The 17,275-nt window shown below is 61.0% G+C and overlaps 1 protein-coding gene across 1 annotated transcript in view; it reads left to right on the top strand.

Moving 5' to 3' along the window:
* ARMH3 (armadillo like helical domain containing 3) overlaps positions 1-17,275 on the top strand; it is an 86,551-nt gene that overhangs the window by 43,565 nt on the left and 25,711 nt on the right. The window contains exons 21-23 of the mRNA XM_059730240.1: positions 6,394-6,476; positions 7,343-7,469; positions 10,002-10,077. Of these exons, the coding sequence (XP_059586223.1) occupies positions 6,394-6,476; positions 7,343-7,469; positions 10,002-10,077 (286 nt within the window). The remainder of the gene's footprint in view (positions 1-6,393; positions 6,477-7,342; positions 7,470-10,001; positions 10,078-17,275) is intronic.

The raw sequence follows: 17,275 nt of genomic DNA, 5'->3' as shown, positions 1-17,275 counted from the left end.
AGGTTTCTGGCCCCTGTTTGAGCAGTGTTTGCTCTCCCCTGGCTCTGGGACAAATGCAGGGGTGTCCTCCCAGCTACTGTGCCCCCGACAGGCAGCACCCCGGCAGGGTGCAGGGACTTCTGAGACCAACCCCGCAGGGTCCTGGCGGGAGGGTCTTGCCCTCGTGTTCAGCCTCAGCCCCACGCTGCGCTGGGGCAGGAAGGGATTTCCCTCTTGGTCAGACTGGTTGCACTGGGGGGGGGTTTGCCTTCCTCTGCAGCGGGGCATGGCCTGGGCCTGGGCTCTCTGCAGCATCTGTGACCTCACCTGGCAGCAGCAGGATGTTGGTGGCCGCGGCCCCCCTGTATCCCAGGGCAGGGGTGGGGGCAATGCCTGGGGCTGTGTCGGGGTGACTGTCGTGCTGCTTCAAGGTCGGACACAGGGTTTGATGGGACTGATCTTGCCTCAGGCAGGGCCAGACTGGATGTGACCCCGCAGCTCCCTGCCAGCCCCACAGCTCCAGGACTCTGTGGTTGCACCGTGGAGGCCTCGCGCTGCTTTGTGAGCGTTGCGAGCAGAACAGTTATTGCTGGAGCCCAGCCGTCACCAGAGCCCAGCCATCACTGTGCCCTTGTCCAAAGTAGAGAGGCCGAGCGGCTGTGGAAGAGGGGCCGTTCCCTCTTGGAGAGGAGGCCTCACCCTCCTCCTGCATGACATTACCATGGGGCTGTCGGCATGTGGCCATTCCCCCATTTCTCCCATGACTGGTATTCGGTGTACCCTGTGCCTCGGGGACGAGCGACTGCCCTCACCCGGCTCTGGTACGTGCAGCGTGTGCACTCAGGATCACGGGGCAAGAGCTGCAGTGTCTGTCAGCAAATGGCGTCTTGTGTACTGGGAGCCCACTAACACGGGGGTCCACTTGTACCCCCCTCATGTCACAGCATCCCAGAGCCACGGGGCGCGCAGGGAGCTGCGGAGTCACTTCCAGTCCCAGCCTGGCCTGATGCAGGATCTGCCCCGTCCAAACCAGCCCAGACAAACCCCGTGCCTGACCTAAGAGCCACACAACACGGTCGCCCTGACACAGCCCCAGGCATCACCCCTTGTCCCCAGGATGCGGTGGGGCTGCGGCCACCAACTTCCTGCTGCTGCCAGGTCGTGGGCGCTGCAGAGAGCCCAGGCCAGGCTGTGCCCCTGCTGCAGAGGAAGGCAAAACCCCCCAGTCCAAACCAGTCTAAGCAGGGGGGAAATCCCTTCCTGCCCCAGTGTGGTTAGGCCTGAGTGCAAGGGCAAGACCAACCAGGACCCTGCAGGGTTGGTGCCAGCAGGAGTATTGGCCCAGCCCCATCCCCAGCCTGGGCTGGAGCAGCACCAGTGCCTCTGGGGGAGGATTAAACGCCCCTGACGCATGGAGCAGAAAGGGAGGTGTAGGGGCAACCAGCACAGCCTAGAAGCTGGGACACCCCACAGCAGAGCGCAGGCATTGCTGCAAGTAGAGCATCCCCCACCGGTGTCCGTCCAGCCTCTCCTTGAACCCTCCACTGATGGAGGGTCCCCCTTCTCTGGCATCTCTCCCACGGCCTCCCGGCTCCGATAGGGAAGATCTCCAATCCAAACCTGCTTTGCTGCAACTTCCAGCTATGGCTCCACGTCCTGCTCTGCAGCAAGAAAGTACGGCTTCTCCCACGGCTCCACCACTCGCTCCTCTCCAGTGTCCGGGGATGCCAGGCCTCCCTGCAAAGGGAGAGGACCGTGCGGCGAGCCCAAGAGGACAGAGACCGGCAGCTGGCGGTTCAGTCCGTTCATCACTGATCCTGCTTCAGGCAGGGCTTGGACTGGAAGTGACCTCTGGGGGGTCCCTGCCAGTCCCACGGCTCTAGGATGCTATGACACGGCAGCCCTTCAAGGATTTGCAGACTATGGCCTGGCCCCTCTCGAGCGCTTTTCCTGCAAGCTGAGCGTGGCCAGCTCCTTTCCTCGCGGTGAAAGGCAGATGGGTCTGAAAGGGGCAGAGCAGGGGGCCTGTCTGACGAGAGATCAGGGCTGCGTTATCCTCATGCAGCGAAGCCCAGTGGTTGCAGTTGGCGTCTGTACATTTGCGGGGTGCGAGGAACCCTGTCAGCCCCTGAAATGTGGGGAAAAACCCAGCCTTGACTGCCTTTGGGCTGGAGACATTGGGAGGTTTCCAGTCAGGCATCTGGAGCATCCTCCAACACAGGACTGGCTTGATGATGGAGCGTGGTGCCTTTCTGCTGAGGCCAATCCAGGAAGCCCCGACTCGGGGTCCCAGGCCCCGTGCCCCCACGTGCAAAACCACTGCACGTCCTCGCACGGGGGACTCCTGGCCAAGCACGAGGCCTGCGGAGAGGGCAGCAAGGGGAAGTTTGGGCAGTGGCTCCAGGTCCCTGCTTCCCCGGGACTCCCCCCAAACTGGGAGGGTAAGATCAGGGGTTGCCTGGGCTGGTGGGGAAGGCCTATTAATTAGCTGGAGCAGGTTGTAAGTAGTGGGCAGGGGGCAGAGCTGCAGGGCTCTGCAGGCTGGTGCTGGGCAGCCGCGTACAGCGATGCCAGAAAGGCCTTCTTGTGACTCACCGAAGCCTTGTCTAGAAAATACCTCGTTTCTCCAGCACCTCCCACCCGGGCGCTAGTGACAGCCTCTTGCTGGGGGCTGCCGGGAGCAGAGCCCTTCCTCCCAGTTGCTATGGCTCGCGGGAAGGGGCAGCCGCGTGCCCGGCCGACGAGGGGCTGCGCGTCCCCGCGTAATTACAGGCTTAAATCACTCCTCAAAATCTTTCATAGCGATGCCGCAGCAATTCATTAGGGCAGCTGACGGCAGAGCAGAGCTTAACGAATCAGCTCTGCTGTCAGGCAGCAGCCGGCGGCGGGTCCCAGGTTACTGTCAGATAAGCGCCTGGTTTCTCCTCTTCTAGCGCACCTCGTTTGACAGCTGCCGAACTCCATGCTGCAGCCGGTGCCCTTAAAATACACATCCCCGGTCGCTGTTCCGGCACCCGGCACCTTGAGTTTTCTCATTGCGGCACCTCTAGGGATAGACCGAGCTTGGACCGAGATCGCCCAATCTGTCTTGTCCTCGGTTTCTCTATGAGCCAAGCGCGCCCTTGGTGCCAAGAAGGCAAACGGCATCCTGGGCTGCATGGGCAGGAGCGGTGCCAGCAAATGGAGGGACGTGATCCTTCCCCTCTATTCAGCACTGGGGAGGCCACATCTGGAGTCCTGTGTCCAGCTGTGGCCCCACTGCAGAAAGGATGTGGACACATTGGAGAGAGTCCGGCGGAGGGCAATGAAAGTGGTTGTGGGCTGCGGGACAGGACTGGTGAGGAGAGGCTGAGGGAAATGGGCTGATTGAGTCTGGAGAAGAGAAGACGGAGGGGGATTGAATAGCAGCCTTCACCTCCCTGCAGGGGGGCTGCGAAGAGGATGGAGCTGGGCTGGTCTCAGTGGGGGCAGATACAGGACAAGGAGCAATGGGCTCAAGCTGCAGCAAGGGAAGTTGAGGTCGGGTATTAGGAAAAACTCTCTCACTGGGAAGGTGGTGAAGCACTGGAACAGGTCACCCAGAGAGGTTTTGGACTCTCCATCCTTGGAGGTGTTTAAGTCCCGGGTAGACAAAGCCCTGGCTGGGATGATGCAGTTGGGGCTGGTCCTGCCTTGAGCAGGGGATCGAACTAGATGTGACCTCCTGAGGTCCCTTCAACCCTCATTTTTTATGATTCTGTGATTCTCTGTCTGCAGCCTGGGGACTCTTTGCTTGCTGGAGCAAACAGCAGCTCTGGTAATGCAGGGACAGGGAAATGGGCATCTTTCAGCAGTGATTTCCGGGCATGCGGGTCTGGCTCCGGATGGCAAGCAGCCCCATTGCTTCCTGGAGCTCTGCTCTGGCGATTGGAGGCCTGGGGGATTGACCGCCATTAGCTTTTTGCTCCGGGTATCGATCGGGGAGGTGTTGGCGCATCGCTATGCGCAGCTGAGCAGTGTTTGAAACCGGCTCGTTCCATCGGCCCCGCCATCCCCAGCCAGCTGGCACGGGCTGCAGCAGCTGTCTGGGGGGGCTGCCCCTCTCCATCCCCCGGGGAGGCTGGATCAATGCCCATGCATCAGCCAGGCAGGGAGGGCAGTGCTGCTGCTGGCAGGAGAGCGATGGAAGAACCGCTTGGTCCCACGGCCAGTGGCTGGAGAGAGGTCTCGCAGCCGGCAGCCCTGGCCTGGGCGTCACTGCCCCCGTTCAGCTCATTCAGCTGTCATGATGCGCGTGGGCAGCTGGGAGGATAACCAGGGTCAGAAGGAGACAGGATAGGTCCCGCTGGCCCATCGCGAAGGCTGCAGCTTCCACGTGAGGACATCCACTGCCTGAGGACGCTTGGAGCTGCAAGGGGAGAGAGGCAGGGTCTGTGGACAGGCTCTGCTGAAATCCCCTCCCCTTAGCCCTGCTCTGTGCCACTGAGGGAGCTGGAAGGACACGTCTGCACGTTGCCTCTGTGCTGGGGGCTCCAGGCCTTGTTGCACCGCAGAGCCCCCTTCACCGTGCCCATGGCAGGTCATGCGAGCCCCGGGGGGTGGCCAGCCAGCCAGCCCCTTGCTGCAGCTTTCGCCATGCAGCCACCCCTGCCAGCTCATCCTCCTCCACCAAGCTGCTGCAGCACCCCAGGGTGCCTTGAGACCTTTTCAAGGGTGCTGCACTAGGCTGGCACTGCAAGGCGTGCTAGCACGATTTGCAGGAGAAACCTGGAGATTTCCAGTAGGAGCCGTAGGGTTAAAACCATCCGGTCCGGCTGCGTCTGCGCTCTTTGCATCGGAAGAAGGATTATAAGATTTCTCTGTAGGCAAAAAAGGAGTGAGAGCTCAGAGCCGGCATTTTCCGAGCGGGGCTGGAGTCTCGCAGGGTTGAGGACAGTTGCGCTGGAGCCCGGGACCCAGAGCAGGTCCGGAGCCAGCTCGTGTTGGCGGCTGGGGGGCGGCACGGGGCAGGAGCATCTATGTTTTCTAGGGGCTGGTCCCCTTCCTTCCCCCTTTCTGCTGCTGTCCCCGGGTCGGCTCTGAGTTCCCATGGCCGTGACAGCCCTGCCACGCAGGCAAAGACAGAAACCATTGCAGCAGTGCCCGGAGAGGGAAGGACCTGGCCTGACGTTGCGCCGTGAGACACTGTTTCCAAGCAGCAAACAACAAAGGGCTCTTTAAATCCTGCCTTTACACCCCTCACCTTGCGCTCGTACCTCGCTGGGCAGTTTGACGTCCCAGACCCCCGGGAGCAGACCTGGGGAAGCTGAGGGCAAGTCCAGAGCTTGCCTGTGGTCCTGGGCAGTTTTCTGTAGAAGACCATTGCTGGGAAAGCTGCTGCTAGCCTCAGCATTAGCCCAGATGTGTCTGGAGTCTGTTTCCATCTCTGCAGGCGTTCAGCAGTGCAATCATGCTTCACGAAGGTGACGTGATGAGAGCCCCTGAAATTAGCCCTGATTGCTTTCAGCTTTTGCTGCGCTGGGCACCTCTGGGGTCTTGTCCTGCTGTGTCTCCACGTCTGAGCCAGGTTTGCCCTTGGTGGCCAGCACGGGGTAGTAGCACATCCACGGTGGGCTGGCAGTACCACAACTGGGGTAGCAAAGTGGCCAAAGTGCCACGTGTGCATTGTGCCCTGTGCCTAGGCAGCAGCGATGGCTGAGCTTTGGGTCTCTGGGCTCCGGCGGGGAATGCGGGGGCCAGGATGGAGGTAGCTGGAGGTCCCAGCAGGTACAAACACTCGTTGTCAAGCATCTCAACGGGAGATGGAGTAGATTTGACCTGCAAAGCAGCGAAGGCGAATAAACCCAGGACTCTGCGATATCTGTTTCCATAGGAACTGCCGTGTGCTGGGTCAGACCCAGGTCCGTCTTGCCCAGTCTCCGGTGTCACGCGGCAGCAGAGAGCGGAGGCTGAAGGGTCCCAGCAGCTTTCCCCTGCTCCTCTCTCCCTTGCAGCCTTTAGGGTCCAGGCAGGTCCGGTGCAGAGGCCGTGCCCCACGCTGCCTGCTCAATAGCGACCGATGCCCCTTTCCTCCAAGCACGTGTCCGACCCTGGTGAATCTGGCTGAGCTCTCAGCTCCCACCGCGTCTGGGGGCCACAAGCTCCCCCTTTAATCTCAAACTGGGGGAAACAACATCCTGGTGTGCCTTTTAAACTGCCGGCCTGCTCGTGTCATGCTGTGACCCCCCCGTCTTTGTCTAGTGAGGAACAGTAATAAATCCCTAGGGACTTTCTCTTCACTACTGAGTCATTTGGAAACCCTCATGTAAAACCCTCCGGCTGATATGGCCATTAGAAATCAGCCAGGTGCCTGGAAGGTCTCCGGGCCGGCGGGGGCTTAGCGGGTTGCAATGCCTGGCTGGGAAGAGCGGTGACTATTGCTGTTCTCTCTCGTAGCTCTGATCAACCTGCTGAAGTTCCTCATGTCCAACGAGACGGTGTTGTTGGCCAAGCACAACATCTTCACCTTGGCACTCATGGTGAGTACGGGGCCCAAGAAGCAGGGGTCTAGGGCTGGGGCTGTTTAATCTGGAGAAGAGGAGACTTGATAAGCTTTTGACTACAGCAAGGGTGGCTCTGTGACGGGGCGGTGATGGCTTGTCCGCTGGGGACAGAACCAGACATCAAGGGCTTGAGTTGCCACGGAGGAGGTTTAGCTTGGCTATTAGGAAGGACTTTATGGGAACGCATTGCCCAGACCGCTCGCGGGGTCTCCATCCCTGAGAGTCCTTAATTGCGGATTGGGCTGGTTTAGACAAGGATGATCTGCCCACAAGGGTGAGGTTGGACTAGGTGACCCAGGAGCCCTGCCAGCTCTCTTTCAATAGCTCCCGCAGGCTGGGTAGCCCCGCGATCGGACGTTTCCTCCAGAGCTTGGCCCTCTTCTGCGGAGTAAACCAGGAGCATTCAGGTTGGGGAGGACCAGGCCAACCCCATGGAAGAGGGGGCATGTGGTGTTATGCAGACGTCTAGGATGCCACCTTCTCCAGTGGTGGCCGAACCCTGGGATTGGGGTCCAAGCCCTTGCATGCAGGCCCAGTGCTCCTGGGGACACCCCCCACCGACCCCAGCCTGGCAGGGAGAGGGCTTTGGACAGCCGTGTTGCAAAGAGCACGCCTGGAAAACGCACCCTTGGGGCTGGGGTGGGTCCAGTCGCACTTCCTAGTCATGGCAGCTTCCCTGCCCAGCAGAGCCGCAAGCCAGGCTGTGCCGCCAGCCAGTGCACTGTCGTTAAGTCCCCGACCCGTAACGAGATGACAGAGCCAGAGAAAGCTAGTGTCAGGGGTGACAGAGGACTGGACAGGTGTCCGTGGTTTGAGTGTGTGTTACAGCCTCTCTCTTGCAGGTCGTGAACTTGTTCAACATGTTCATCACATACGGAGACACCTTCCTGCCTACGCCCGGCAGCTACGACGAGCTGTACTACGAGATCATCCGCATGCATCAGAGCTTCGACAACCTCTACTCCATGGGTGAGTGTCCGGCCGAGCCGGGCCGCTGCGGGTCAGACCAGCCCGCACGTCCTACCTTGGAGGCCCCTGCTTTCCCTGTGGGTGCATGCACAGGTGGGCATGCATGTGCTGGCACACGTGCCAGGGTAGAAATTGAGGGAGGCTCAGCTTGTAGAAGACTCCGTGTTCTCTGATGCAAAAAGCACAGTGCTTCTTTCCATTACGGGTCAGCCAGGGAGCAGGTGGCGTGGGTGGCCTCTTGCAGGCAGCGAGAGTGAAGGTCAGTGCGGCCCTGTCGCTGTGACCGAATGCTGGCAAGAGCTGCCACGGTGCATCAGTCTTCCAGCTGGGAAAGCACAGCCTCAGCTCCAGGGAGAGAGCAACCCGATGCAGGGCCCGGTGGCAGAGCGCAGCAGGCACTGTTAATGCAAACAAGGAGCCTGGACAAGTGGCATAGGGGGCTCCCGCCATTGCCAGAGCCAAGCAAGGACGGCAGTGTGTCCTGTCCCGTCCTGTCCCGTTCCCCACAGCCTGTTTGCAGAGACAGCAGCTTGCTGCACGCTGGCAAAGAGAGGAAACGGAGCTGTCTTCAGTGCCTGGTCTCTGGGAACAAGGTACAGATATCACGCAGAAGCAGGATCAAGCCGTGTGAATGAAGCCATGTCCACGAACAGCCGCAGCTGCCTGCTCACCTGCCCATGTGCCCTCTGCCGATCCCTGTCCCAAGGGGTATGTTCCTCCTTGCCAGCCCCACAGAACTGCCTGGGATGGCATAGGAGAGAAGACCCTCCAGGGCCAGGGAAAGAGGGGCATTCGCTGCCGCACCTGCACTCATGCAGCCTCCTCTGAGCTGGGGATGCCTGCTGCTGCCGCAGAGCCTTTGTCCCGTGGCCAAAGGGCCAGGGAGGCCATTAGGGCCCAGAGCAAGCCAGGAGGAGCCCCAGCCTCCCAGGAACCAAGCGCCTGCTCTGGGCAGTGGTGCCTGGGTGTCCTCTGGGCAAAGCTGGAGAGAAGCGGAGCGATGCAAACTCCTTCTCCCTTGGGACAGCTGTGGGCGTCTGAGCCAGGAGGTCTCGCTGGTACCAGCTCTGGGTTGCTTGTTTCCTCCTGGGCTGACTGAGCAGAGGCTGAGTTTCAGAGGAGGGGAAGCTGGAGCCTGGAGGGCAGTCGCCCCTCGAGGGTCTCGGCTGCAGGGAGTTGGGCCCAGGGCATCTGCCTGGTGTCTGTGTGAGTCTTGGCTCCACCAGGCCGACAGATGGATCTGCTTCTTGAAGCCAGGTGGGTGGTCCCAGATGGACCCGGGTGGGTGCTGCCCAGAGGGCGGGGCGGGAGAGGTCCTTATCACATAGGAAGACAAGATGCACCTTGGGGGGAGACTCTAGCCCCAGAAACAGCATCGTTGGGCAGGTGGATCTGGAAACCTCCGCACTCCCATGCGATCGCTGTCAGTGCAGGTGAAATGCCAGGACTTGGACCCCTCCCCTGCTTTGTCCTGTGCTCGGATGCCAAGGCCCTCAGAGCCCTGGAACCGCATGGCTTTGAACCTACCCGAGCCGCGGGCCATCTGGCTGCAGTGCCCCGGGGTGCCCTGCCTCTTGTGGAGCCTCTTCCATCCTGCTCACCGGCCTGCTCGAGCCCATCTGTGGCGGGACCAGCACAGGAGCGCTAATCCCGGTCTGCAGCACTGGTGGCTGGAGAAGCCGAGACTTGCTCTCTGCTGGGATAGGCTTAAATCCCTGGACATTGTCCAGTGTGGACAGAGTCCAGAGCCGACGGGAACCAGAGCAGAAGGGGATGAACATGGAAAAGCTGCCGGGGCTTAGTGCACGCACACGCAACAGGCTGACTGCAGGGACCAGGCCATTTGGTGCCATGATAACTAGTAGAGCAGACATACCACATGCAGCCTTACCCCAGTAAGTCCCTGCAATCCAGGATAACATTACCCCTGCGACTGCAGGTTGTATTGGTGAATGAGCTGTGTGTCTGTGGCCTTGGGCAGTTCACCCCAGGGGAACCCTTTGCTCGACCAGCTGGCTGTCCACCCCTCCAGCTGTCAGGGGCTGTCATAGCCCCTGCTCCAGGCAGCCAGCTTGCGAGGGCTCCTTGCTGTGGGGTAAAATCCAGGCACATTGCATTGCGTGCTCACGCTGTGACCCGTGCAGAGCTGATACCTGGAGGAATCGTATGCAAGATACAGACGAGGTGTTGGAATTAAGCTGGGGATCAGTCACACAATCAACACACGCATGGTCATGCATGTGCGCATGCTCACACTCGCATATGCATGCATGCTCCCAGGCAGCACACGCCTGCACACCTGTTTTTTGTCCCTGTTTCCTGTACGCAGCCTCCAAGGCAATGGCCTGGGCCAGGGCAGAAGTAGGAAGCCTCGCGCTGGGCTGGGCTATGTCCCTCAGCTCCATTCTCTCGTGGGCGCTGGGTGCTTTGACCTCACTGCATCCTTGGCCAGGCAGGATCAGGCCATTGCAGGCATCACGCTGGGGCTGGTACAGGCTGGCAGACCCACCTCTCTCTCTCTCTCTCTTCCAGTTCTGAGGCTTTCGACCAACGTGGGCCAGTGGAAGGAGCCTGCGAGCAAGGTGACCCATGCACTGGTCAACATCAGGTGAGGGGTGGAGCTGGCCCCTTCTAGGGGGCTCCGGGCTGCTGCGGGGCTTGGCAGGGAGAGGAAGGGGGAGAGCTAGGGCCTGTTTTCTAGTGATGGATGCTTTGCTCTGTCAGGGGCTCTGAGAACCCTGAGCCTGGCGCGGGCACGTGTGAGCTACTCCTCCCGGGGGCAGGCAGGCAGCAGGGGAGAGCGCGGTGCTGGGGGTCTCTCATGCTGCATCCCGTTGCAGCTCAGTCTTGCTGCAGGACGGGGTGTCTGGGGTCCCTTGCTTTAAGCTGCTGTTCGTGCTGTTCGTGGCCCCTGCTCCGTTGGCACCCGTGAAACCCTCCAGCTAAAGGGCCGGTGCGGGGGGGAGTGACTGCCCTCATGGACAGGTTGTTCCAGGGTGGTGACAGGGTCTGTCCCTGCCTCTGAAGCCAAGCTGAGGGCGCCACGTGCGGCTGAGGGGAGGTGAGAGAAGAACCTACTGGTAACGTGTAAATTGAGCAGTGGAACAGAAAGTGGAGGGGTGGGGGCAGTGTGTGCATGCACACACATGCACACATGGGGGGGTGTGTGTGTGTGTGTGTGTGTGTGTGTTTATAACTAAGGTACCTGCCAATCAATGTCCTTTTTGCACTCTGGGTGCTGTGCCTCCCTGCCCTGTTCATTGTGTCAGGGGGTTTAATCCTCCCCCAGAGGTGCTGGGTGCTGCAGCCCAGGCTGGGGATGGGGCTGGGCTGGGCCAATGCTCCTGCTGCACCGACCCCGCAGGGTCCTGGTGGAGGGTCTTGCCCCCGCGCTCAGGCTCAGCCCAGTGCTGCACTGGGGCAGGAAGGGATTTCCCCCTGCTCAGACCGGTCGCGTAGGGGGGTTTTGTCTTCCTCTGCAGCAGGGCCACGGCCTGGGCCTGGGCTGTCTGGAGCATTTATTAACCCTTGTTGCAGCAGCAGGATGTTGGTGGCCGTGGCCCTCCTGCTTTCCCAGAGACAGGGCGGGGGCGATGCCTGGGGCTGTTTCGGGGTGACAGTCGTGTGGCTCTGAGGTTGGACACGGGGTTTGTCTGGGCTGGTTTGGATGGGGCTGATCCTGCCTTAGGCAGGGTTTGGATTGGATGCGACCCCCACAGGTCCCTGCCAGCCCCACGGCTCTGGGACTCTGATTTCCTTCCCGTGCAGCCCATGGGTGCAGCCAGCAGCAGGCCAGATGTTGCTCGGGGCTGCTGGTCCCAACACACTCACGTCCCAGCGTCAGGACTGCAGGGCGGTTCTGCTCCTTGCACCCACCTCTTCCCTGGCCCAAGTCTCGGCCTCCCAGCAGGAGGGTGCTGAGATCCAGCTTCCTTCCAGCACCCCGGGAGGTCCAGAGGCACTACGGAGATGCTGCGCTCCGTCCGCGCCGCCTGCTCTTCAGTGCTGGGACTCTGTGATCCTCATTAATGCGGTGCATGGCCGTGCCGGGGGAGCGCAACCTTCTCTTGGTGAGAGGGGACGTGTCCGCGCTGACTCAGCAGCCACCAGCTCCCTGCAGCGACTCCGCTGCAGCTGGGGGCTGGGGCGAGGCTGCGGGGGCTCGGTTGCAGAGGCCGGTGCTGGCAGCATAGGGCCACTGGGGCAGCGAGGCCGGGATGTCACCACATCACACCCAGATCTCTCCCTTCTTGGTTGTTCCTGCTGGCCAAGAAGCAGCCGCCGGGTGCAAGGCGAGGGAGGCTGCATCTCGTGTCCTGAGGCCTGGCCTCAGATCCGGGCAGGTTTCAGCTGCTCCAGATTCTGGCTCCTGCTTTCCTCGATGAGGATCCGGAGATGTCCCCAAGGCTCCTGAAAACTGCTGCCCTCATTCTGGACCGGTTCATTGGTGCCCAGAGGTCCCCGTCCAGCGCCCCCTTGTCGTGCCGAGGGAATCTCACGGGAGTCCTGGCTGTCCTCGGCCTAAAGGCACAGTGCTGTTTGAGACTGTGGTGGATGAAGATGCCACAGCCAGACGCAGTTACCGGGCTTAGGACTGGAGCCCCTGGGTGAGACTTAATGTCCCGCGACCATCTGATGTTCCTGCCCTTGAAGGCTGTGGCTGTGCGGGCGGAGGAGTGGCAGGGAAGGAGCTAGCAGGGAGAGCTCATGCCCCTGGGCTCGCAGCCGCCTGTCTAGCACTCCCACGGGTCCCGGAGACCTGGCCGTGCCCTGTGGGGGGAGAAGGTGGATGGTAGAGCAGAGTCTTACCCATAGCTTGCAGCATGCTGCCTGAGGTGCCACCACGTCGGGCCTGGAGAACGATTGCTCCCCTCCTCCCGTAACAGCTCGGTGCCTCTTGGAAGCTGCCGATGAAACCCTTCCACCTTCCCGCTGGACGCTCAGCACCCCGGGACCCGGCGTGTGTGGCTCCCTAGAGCGGCGAGAGGCCGGTGGTTTTCCCTGTCTCACTGCCTTGCCGGCTAGTTGGGACCAGCCCCGGCATTCATCGGTTGGAAAAGCGACCTTCGCACCTAGGAGAGAATAAGCAAGCCAAGTCGTTCTTCGAGGCTAATGAGCCCCTTTCAAACAACACCTCCCCCATTGGCATTTAATGAGGCCCTTATTAATGCCAGGTTCAAGGGGGCATCTTCTGAGGGCTGGCGGCGCTGGCAAGGTGGCGCCTGCATCGCTCTGCTCCTTTAATAAACTCTCCCCTGAGCCATGATTTCCTCAAGGTGAATAAATAGATTAACCCAGTGATGAATGAACTGAACCGCCTGCCGCCGGTCTCCATCCTCGTGGGCTCGCCACGCAGTCCTTTCCCTTTGCAGGGAGGCCTGGCATCCCTGGACGCAGGAGAGGCGCCTTCAAATCCGTGAAGCGCTGCCATGAAGACGAGGGAGAGCACCTCTTCTGTCTTGCTGCGGAGCAGGACATGGAGCCGTGGCTGGAAGTTGCAGCAAAGCAGGTTTAGACTGGAGATCAGGCAAAGCTTCTTCACCGTTAGGGCTGGGAGGGGTAGACACCAGGGAAGGAGCGGGGGAAATCCAGGGATTTCCCCCCTGCTCGGACTGGTGCAGACAGGGGGGGTTTGCCTTCCTCTGCAGCAGGGGCACGGCTTTGGCCTGGGCTCTCTGCAGCGCCCACGACCCCCCCGGCAGCAGTAGGACATTGGTGGCTGTGACCCCTCAGTATCCTGGGGGCAGGAGCGGGGGCAATGCCAGGGCTGTGTCAGGGGCGACTGTGTTGTGCTGCTCCAAGGTTGGACACAGGGTCTGGGCTCGTTTGGACAGGGCTGATCCTGCCTCCGGCAGGGCTGGGCCTGGATGTGACCCCGCAGCTCCCTGCCAGCCCCGCGGCTCTGGGATTCTGTGGTTTGCAAAGCCGTGCGTGCAGCAGCGATGCCGGCTGTCTATCCGGATGGTCGGACCATCTGGGACCAGCTTAGAGCCAAGCAGGTTTTGCAGAAGGCCTCACGCTCCGCTCCCCTTCCCGGGGGATCATCCCTGCTTCTTGGCTCTGGCGCTGGAGCCTGCAGACAGCTCCTTGTTGCTCTGCGCTGTGAGAGCTGAGGCCAGCCTGGGGGAAGGTGTGGGTGCATGGGGAGCTGCGAGGAAGCGGAGACCCGCCACGGCCTGGCTGGAGCACGGCTCTTCCTGCCTGGAGAGATGGGGCGCTCGGGTCTGCATGCCGCTGGCATCGGAGGCGGTTGGAGGGTTTCCCCAGGGGGGACTGAGGCTGGTCCAGCCGCGCGCCAGCCCAGGAGGGGCTCTGTGGAGGACCATTGGGGACATGCAATGCTGAGCCGCTTGTGGGGCACCCTTAGCAGAGACCCCTGGCACCGGACCCTCGATGGGCTGACAGTAAGGCAGCTCCCCTTGCACGACCAGGGGCCTGGCCCTGCTGTCCTCTGTGCTTCCATCGCTATGATTGCCTAGCCGGACAGGAAACCTGCTCTGGTGACAGGATAATGACTCAATTAAGCTGTTTGCTCAGGTGAAGCGGTAACTACCTTTGCTGCCCTGCCACCGCTAATCAGGCCTGCCCCATCTCCCCACCCTTGCTCACGCCAAGGCAGAGAGCATCTTTGGGGGTCGTCGGGTCCTTGCTGAAAGGGGCCAGGCTGGAGCCGCTGATCTGCGGCTGCCAGGGAGGTCCCAGCAAGGGGCAGGCAGGCAGGCGCTGACCCAGGGGTGCTCACCCAGGGGGCCACGAGGTGCTTTCTAGGGTGTTGAGGGGTGCCACACCCCGTTAGCACCATTAGGCATGCAAACAGGTTCACAAGCCTAGAGACTGTGCATAGGAATCCATCGCCAGGGTCAGCCCGAGGCCTTTGCAACACAACCACGGCTCTAGTATTTCTCTGTAGGCAGAAAAAGAGTGCAGACTAAGAGCCGGCATTTTCCCAAGGGGACCGCAGGTCCGGAAAGGGTGAGGCCCCCACTGGTCCAGCCTGAGGAGTAGCTCATGCTCGGTGCAGGGAGAGAGAGAAGGATGCTCTTGTACCTTCACTTGTATTAAAATCCCTTTGTGTCAGCATTAACCTGGCCCCCTGAGTCTCCCGAGGAGGCCAATAGGATAATTAACCTCGCTTTGCAGGTGGAAGGGTGCGGTGTAGACTCGGCAGCTCGTGCAGTAGAGGGCATAGGAGGAGGCCCCGGATGTAGGGACTGGCTGGGAGATCCCTCTGTGTGTCCCATCCTCGGTGTGTTTGCCCTGTCGTGTTGCTGCTGAGGGGTCTTGGTGTGGCAGAGGTGCCCTGGAGCTCTCCTGCCACTGCTTCCTCTCCTGCCGTGCACTTCCTCGTTGGCAGTGCCGCCCCCAGTGCCAGCTGAGCCTGGTCCAGGCTGGTGCTTTCCCCTCCTCCGGGCGACCAGGGGCAGCCTGAGAATCCCATCCCATCATGGGGCAGGGATGCCAGTATCCAGCCGTGTCCTGTCTGGGCTCTCCGTCCCCCGTGGCTGGTCCCATACCTGGATCCCAGGCCAGTGCCATCCTGCTTTATCCCCCATCTCATGCCCCAGCTCCTGTGGGCGATGGACCCATTCCAGGAGCAGGGCTGGTTAGTGAAGCACTGGGACATGAGTAGGAGGTCACCCCAATGCCCTGAGGGATGCTTTTCCCCCCTCCGTGACTCCTTCCCTCTGTGAGGAGCCTGCCCCAGGCCATCCTGACTGGCTCCAGGCAGCCTCCATCATCCCAGACGAGCCCCAAACTGTTTGCTCTGCATCGCAGGCAGGTTCGTGTCCTGCTGTAACAGGGTGCTCTGTCCCTTTAAGAAGGGGCAGCCAGCCCCATTAAGGACATGCAGCTGTGACCCAGCTGCTAGCAAGGGAGCGTCCCCTGTGAGCTTGAAGCCCCAAAGGAGAGAGCCGAGAGGAGCCAAACTGCAAGGCAGCGGGTGGGTGCTGGGAGAGCGGAAGCAGGTTGAGCTGAGCAGCTTGCAACAAGGAGCCAGGCCGCGGAGCTGGGGCCAGAGCCGGTGCCTCCCTCACAGTGCCCGGGGCCAGGCGACGGGGCTTGGATCAGCGGGTTTGACCTCCAGCTTCTCCCCATGGTTCTCCGGGTTCACACAGCAGCAGGGCGAGGCATGTGGCGTAGCCAGCTGGCGAGGGAGCGGGCATGGAGATGCTCTGGAGATGCCCACAGCCACGCAGCACCACTGGCTCGCCCAGGCATTGCTGCCTTTCTCCTCTCACTGCTCTGCCCGTAGCCCGGCTGTGGCCTGGGGGCACGGGGGCTCTGCTCTGGGCCTTCCTTTCAGACCTTCCTGGCCTGGCGTCGATATTTGGCTTTGCTGCGGGAAGTGAGGCCAGGCGGTCAGTCCCTGCCCGTGGAGCCAGCTGGGCCTCTTTACGTGCCATTGCTCTCCAGCCTGGCCCCTGCGGTCGGCTGCCAGCTCAGCACAGTTCTCCAATGGCCTGTGTGTCCGGTTACCGCTCGCATGGGGCTCCACGGCGTGGCAGAGCACGGGGAGGGCATTTCTCGGGGTGACTGGTGGTCTCCGGCCCCGCTTCCACCATGTGCTCCACAGAGCGGCATAGCCAGGCGGGATCCTCCGTTGCATCGCCAGCTGTACAAAGCCGCGTCGCACCGAGGTCTACACGCTGGTGCCGGGTCAGGAAACCAGATGTTTCCTTCCAGCTGTTTTGCGGAGCAGTCCGGACCTGCTTGACTAGATGGAGCTCCTCTGCATGCCCACGGTGGGCTCAGCGCCTCTGGCCTGGGGTCGGCCGCTTGGCTCCCTGCTTCGCCGCCTCCCATGGGATGGGAACATGAAGAAGACTTACTCCAGGCTCCGCTGGCTTGGCAATGCAAAATGGGGGGCATCTGAATGGGCCACACCAGCGGCTTCGTGACGGTACCTGCCTTTGCCCGGTTTTAGGTGGCTTGTGCATGGTCTGTGATGGCCTGAGCACAGGGAGAGCACCCCAGCCATGGTGCATGCTGCGTGGGCCCTTCAGACACTCCGACATCCATGTATCGGCAGGTTCCTGCCTCTCGAGGCTTCCCTCCAGCAGCTGAGGCAGCAGCAAGGTGCGGGTTTCCTTTTGGAAAGGCGGCGCTACGACGGGCAATGGCAGCTTTGGCATTTTATGTGGCACTGAGGGTGCCCTCCGGCTGCGTCCTGGCCCCTGGTTTCAGCCTCACAGTTGGCACCTCTTCCATGTCATCTCGGCCCAGCCGGGAGCTGGGAGATGAGCGGGCCGTGGGTCCCGTGCGGCCGTTTCCATCCCGAGGGGCGCTCCAGCCAGACCGGGCTCGAGGCGCCGTGCGAAGCTCAGACCATCTCCCCATGCTGCGCCTGTTGTGAGCAAGAAGTCGAGGGGGCTCGTCTCTCCTGGCTTCGCCTTCAGCACGAAACGAACGCCTCCCTTCGACAGAGGCAGAGCGTTCAGCCGCTTTCTTCCTGAATGCAAACAGTCTAAATACCATTGTGGGCTTGTGATGTCTTAAATAACACGGTAATCACCAGACAAATGGGATCCAGGCAGTCTGCTTCTCTCTTCCCCCTCCTGTTTGGAGGAAATCTGTTGCTCCCAGCAGCCACCAGGATTATTATCCCCACCGAAGGGCCGGGCTGTGGGATTTGTGCTTATTGAAAAAAAAAAAGCATTTAATATTCAGTAATGTTGGTTTTCTTTTTTTTCCCCCTTAATATTTCATACTGGTGGGAGGCCTACAATTTAATTTAGCTTTAGAAACATAAACGCGCTATTCCCTTAATATTTCCTTTAGGACTGCCTTGACAAAGTACCAGCTCG

The sequence above is a fragment of the Alligator mississippiensis genome, chromosome 6 (genome assembly GCF_030867095.1).
Source record: "Alligator mississippiensis isolate rAllMis1 chromosome 6, rAllMis1, whole genome shotgun sequence".
Lineage (NCBI taxonomy): Eukaryota > Metazoa > Chordata > Crocodylia > Alligatoridae > Alligator > Alligator mississippiensis.
The sequence above is the reverse complement of the archived record's forward strand: the minus strand, read 5'-3'. Positions and strand labels throughout refer to the sequence as shown.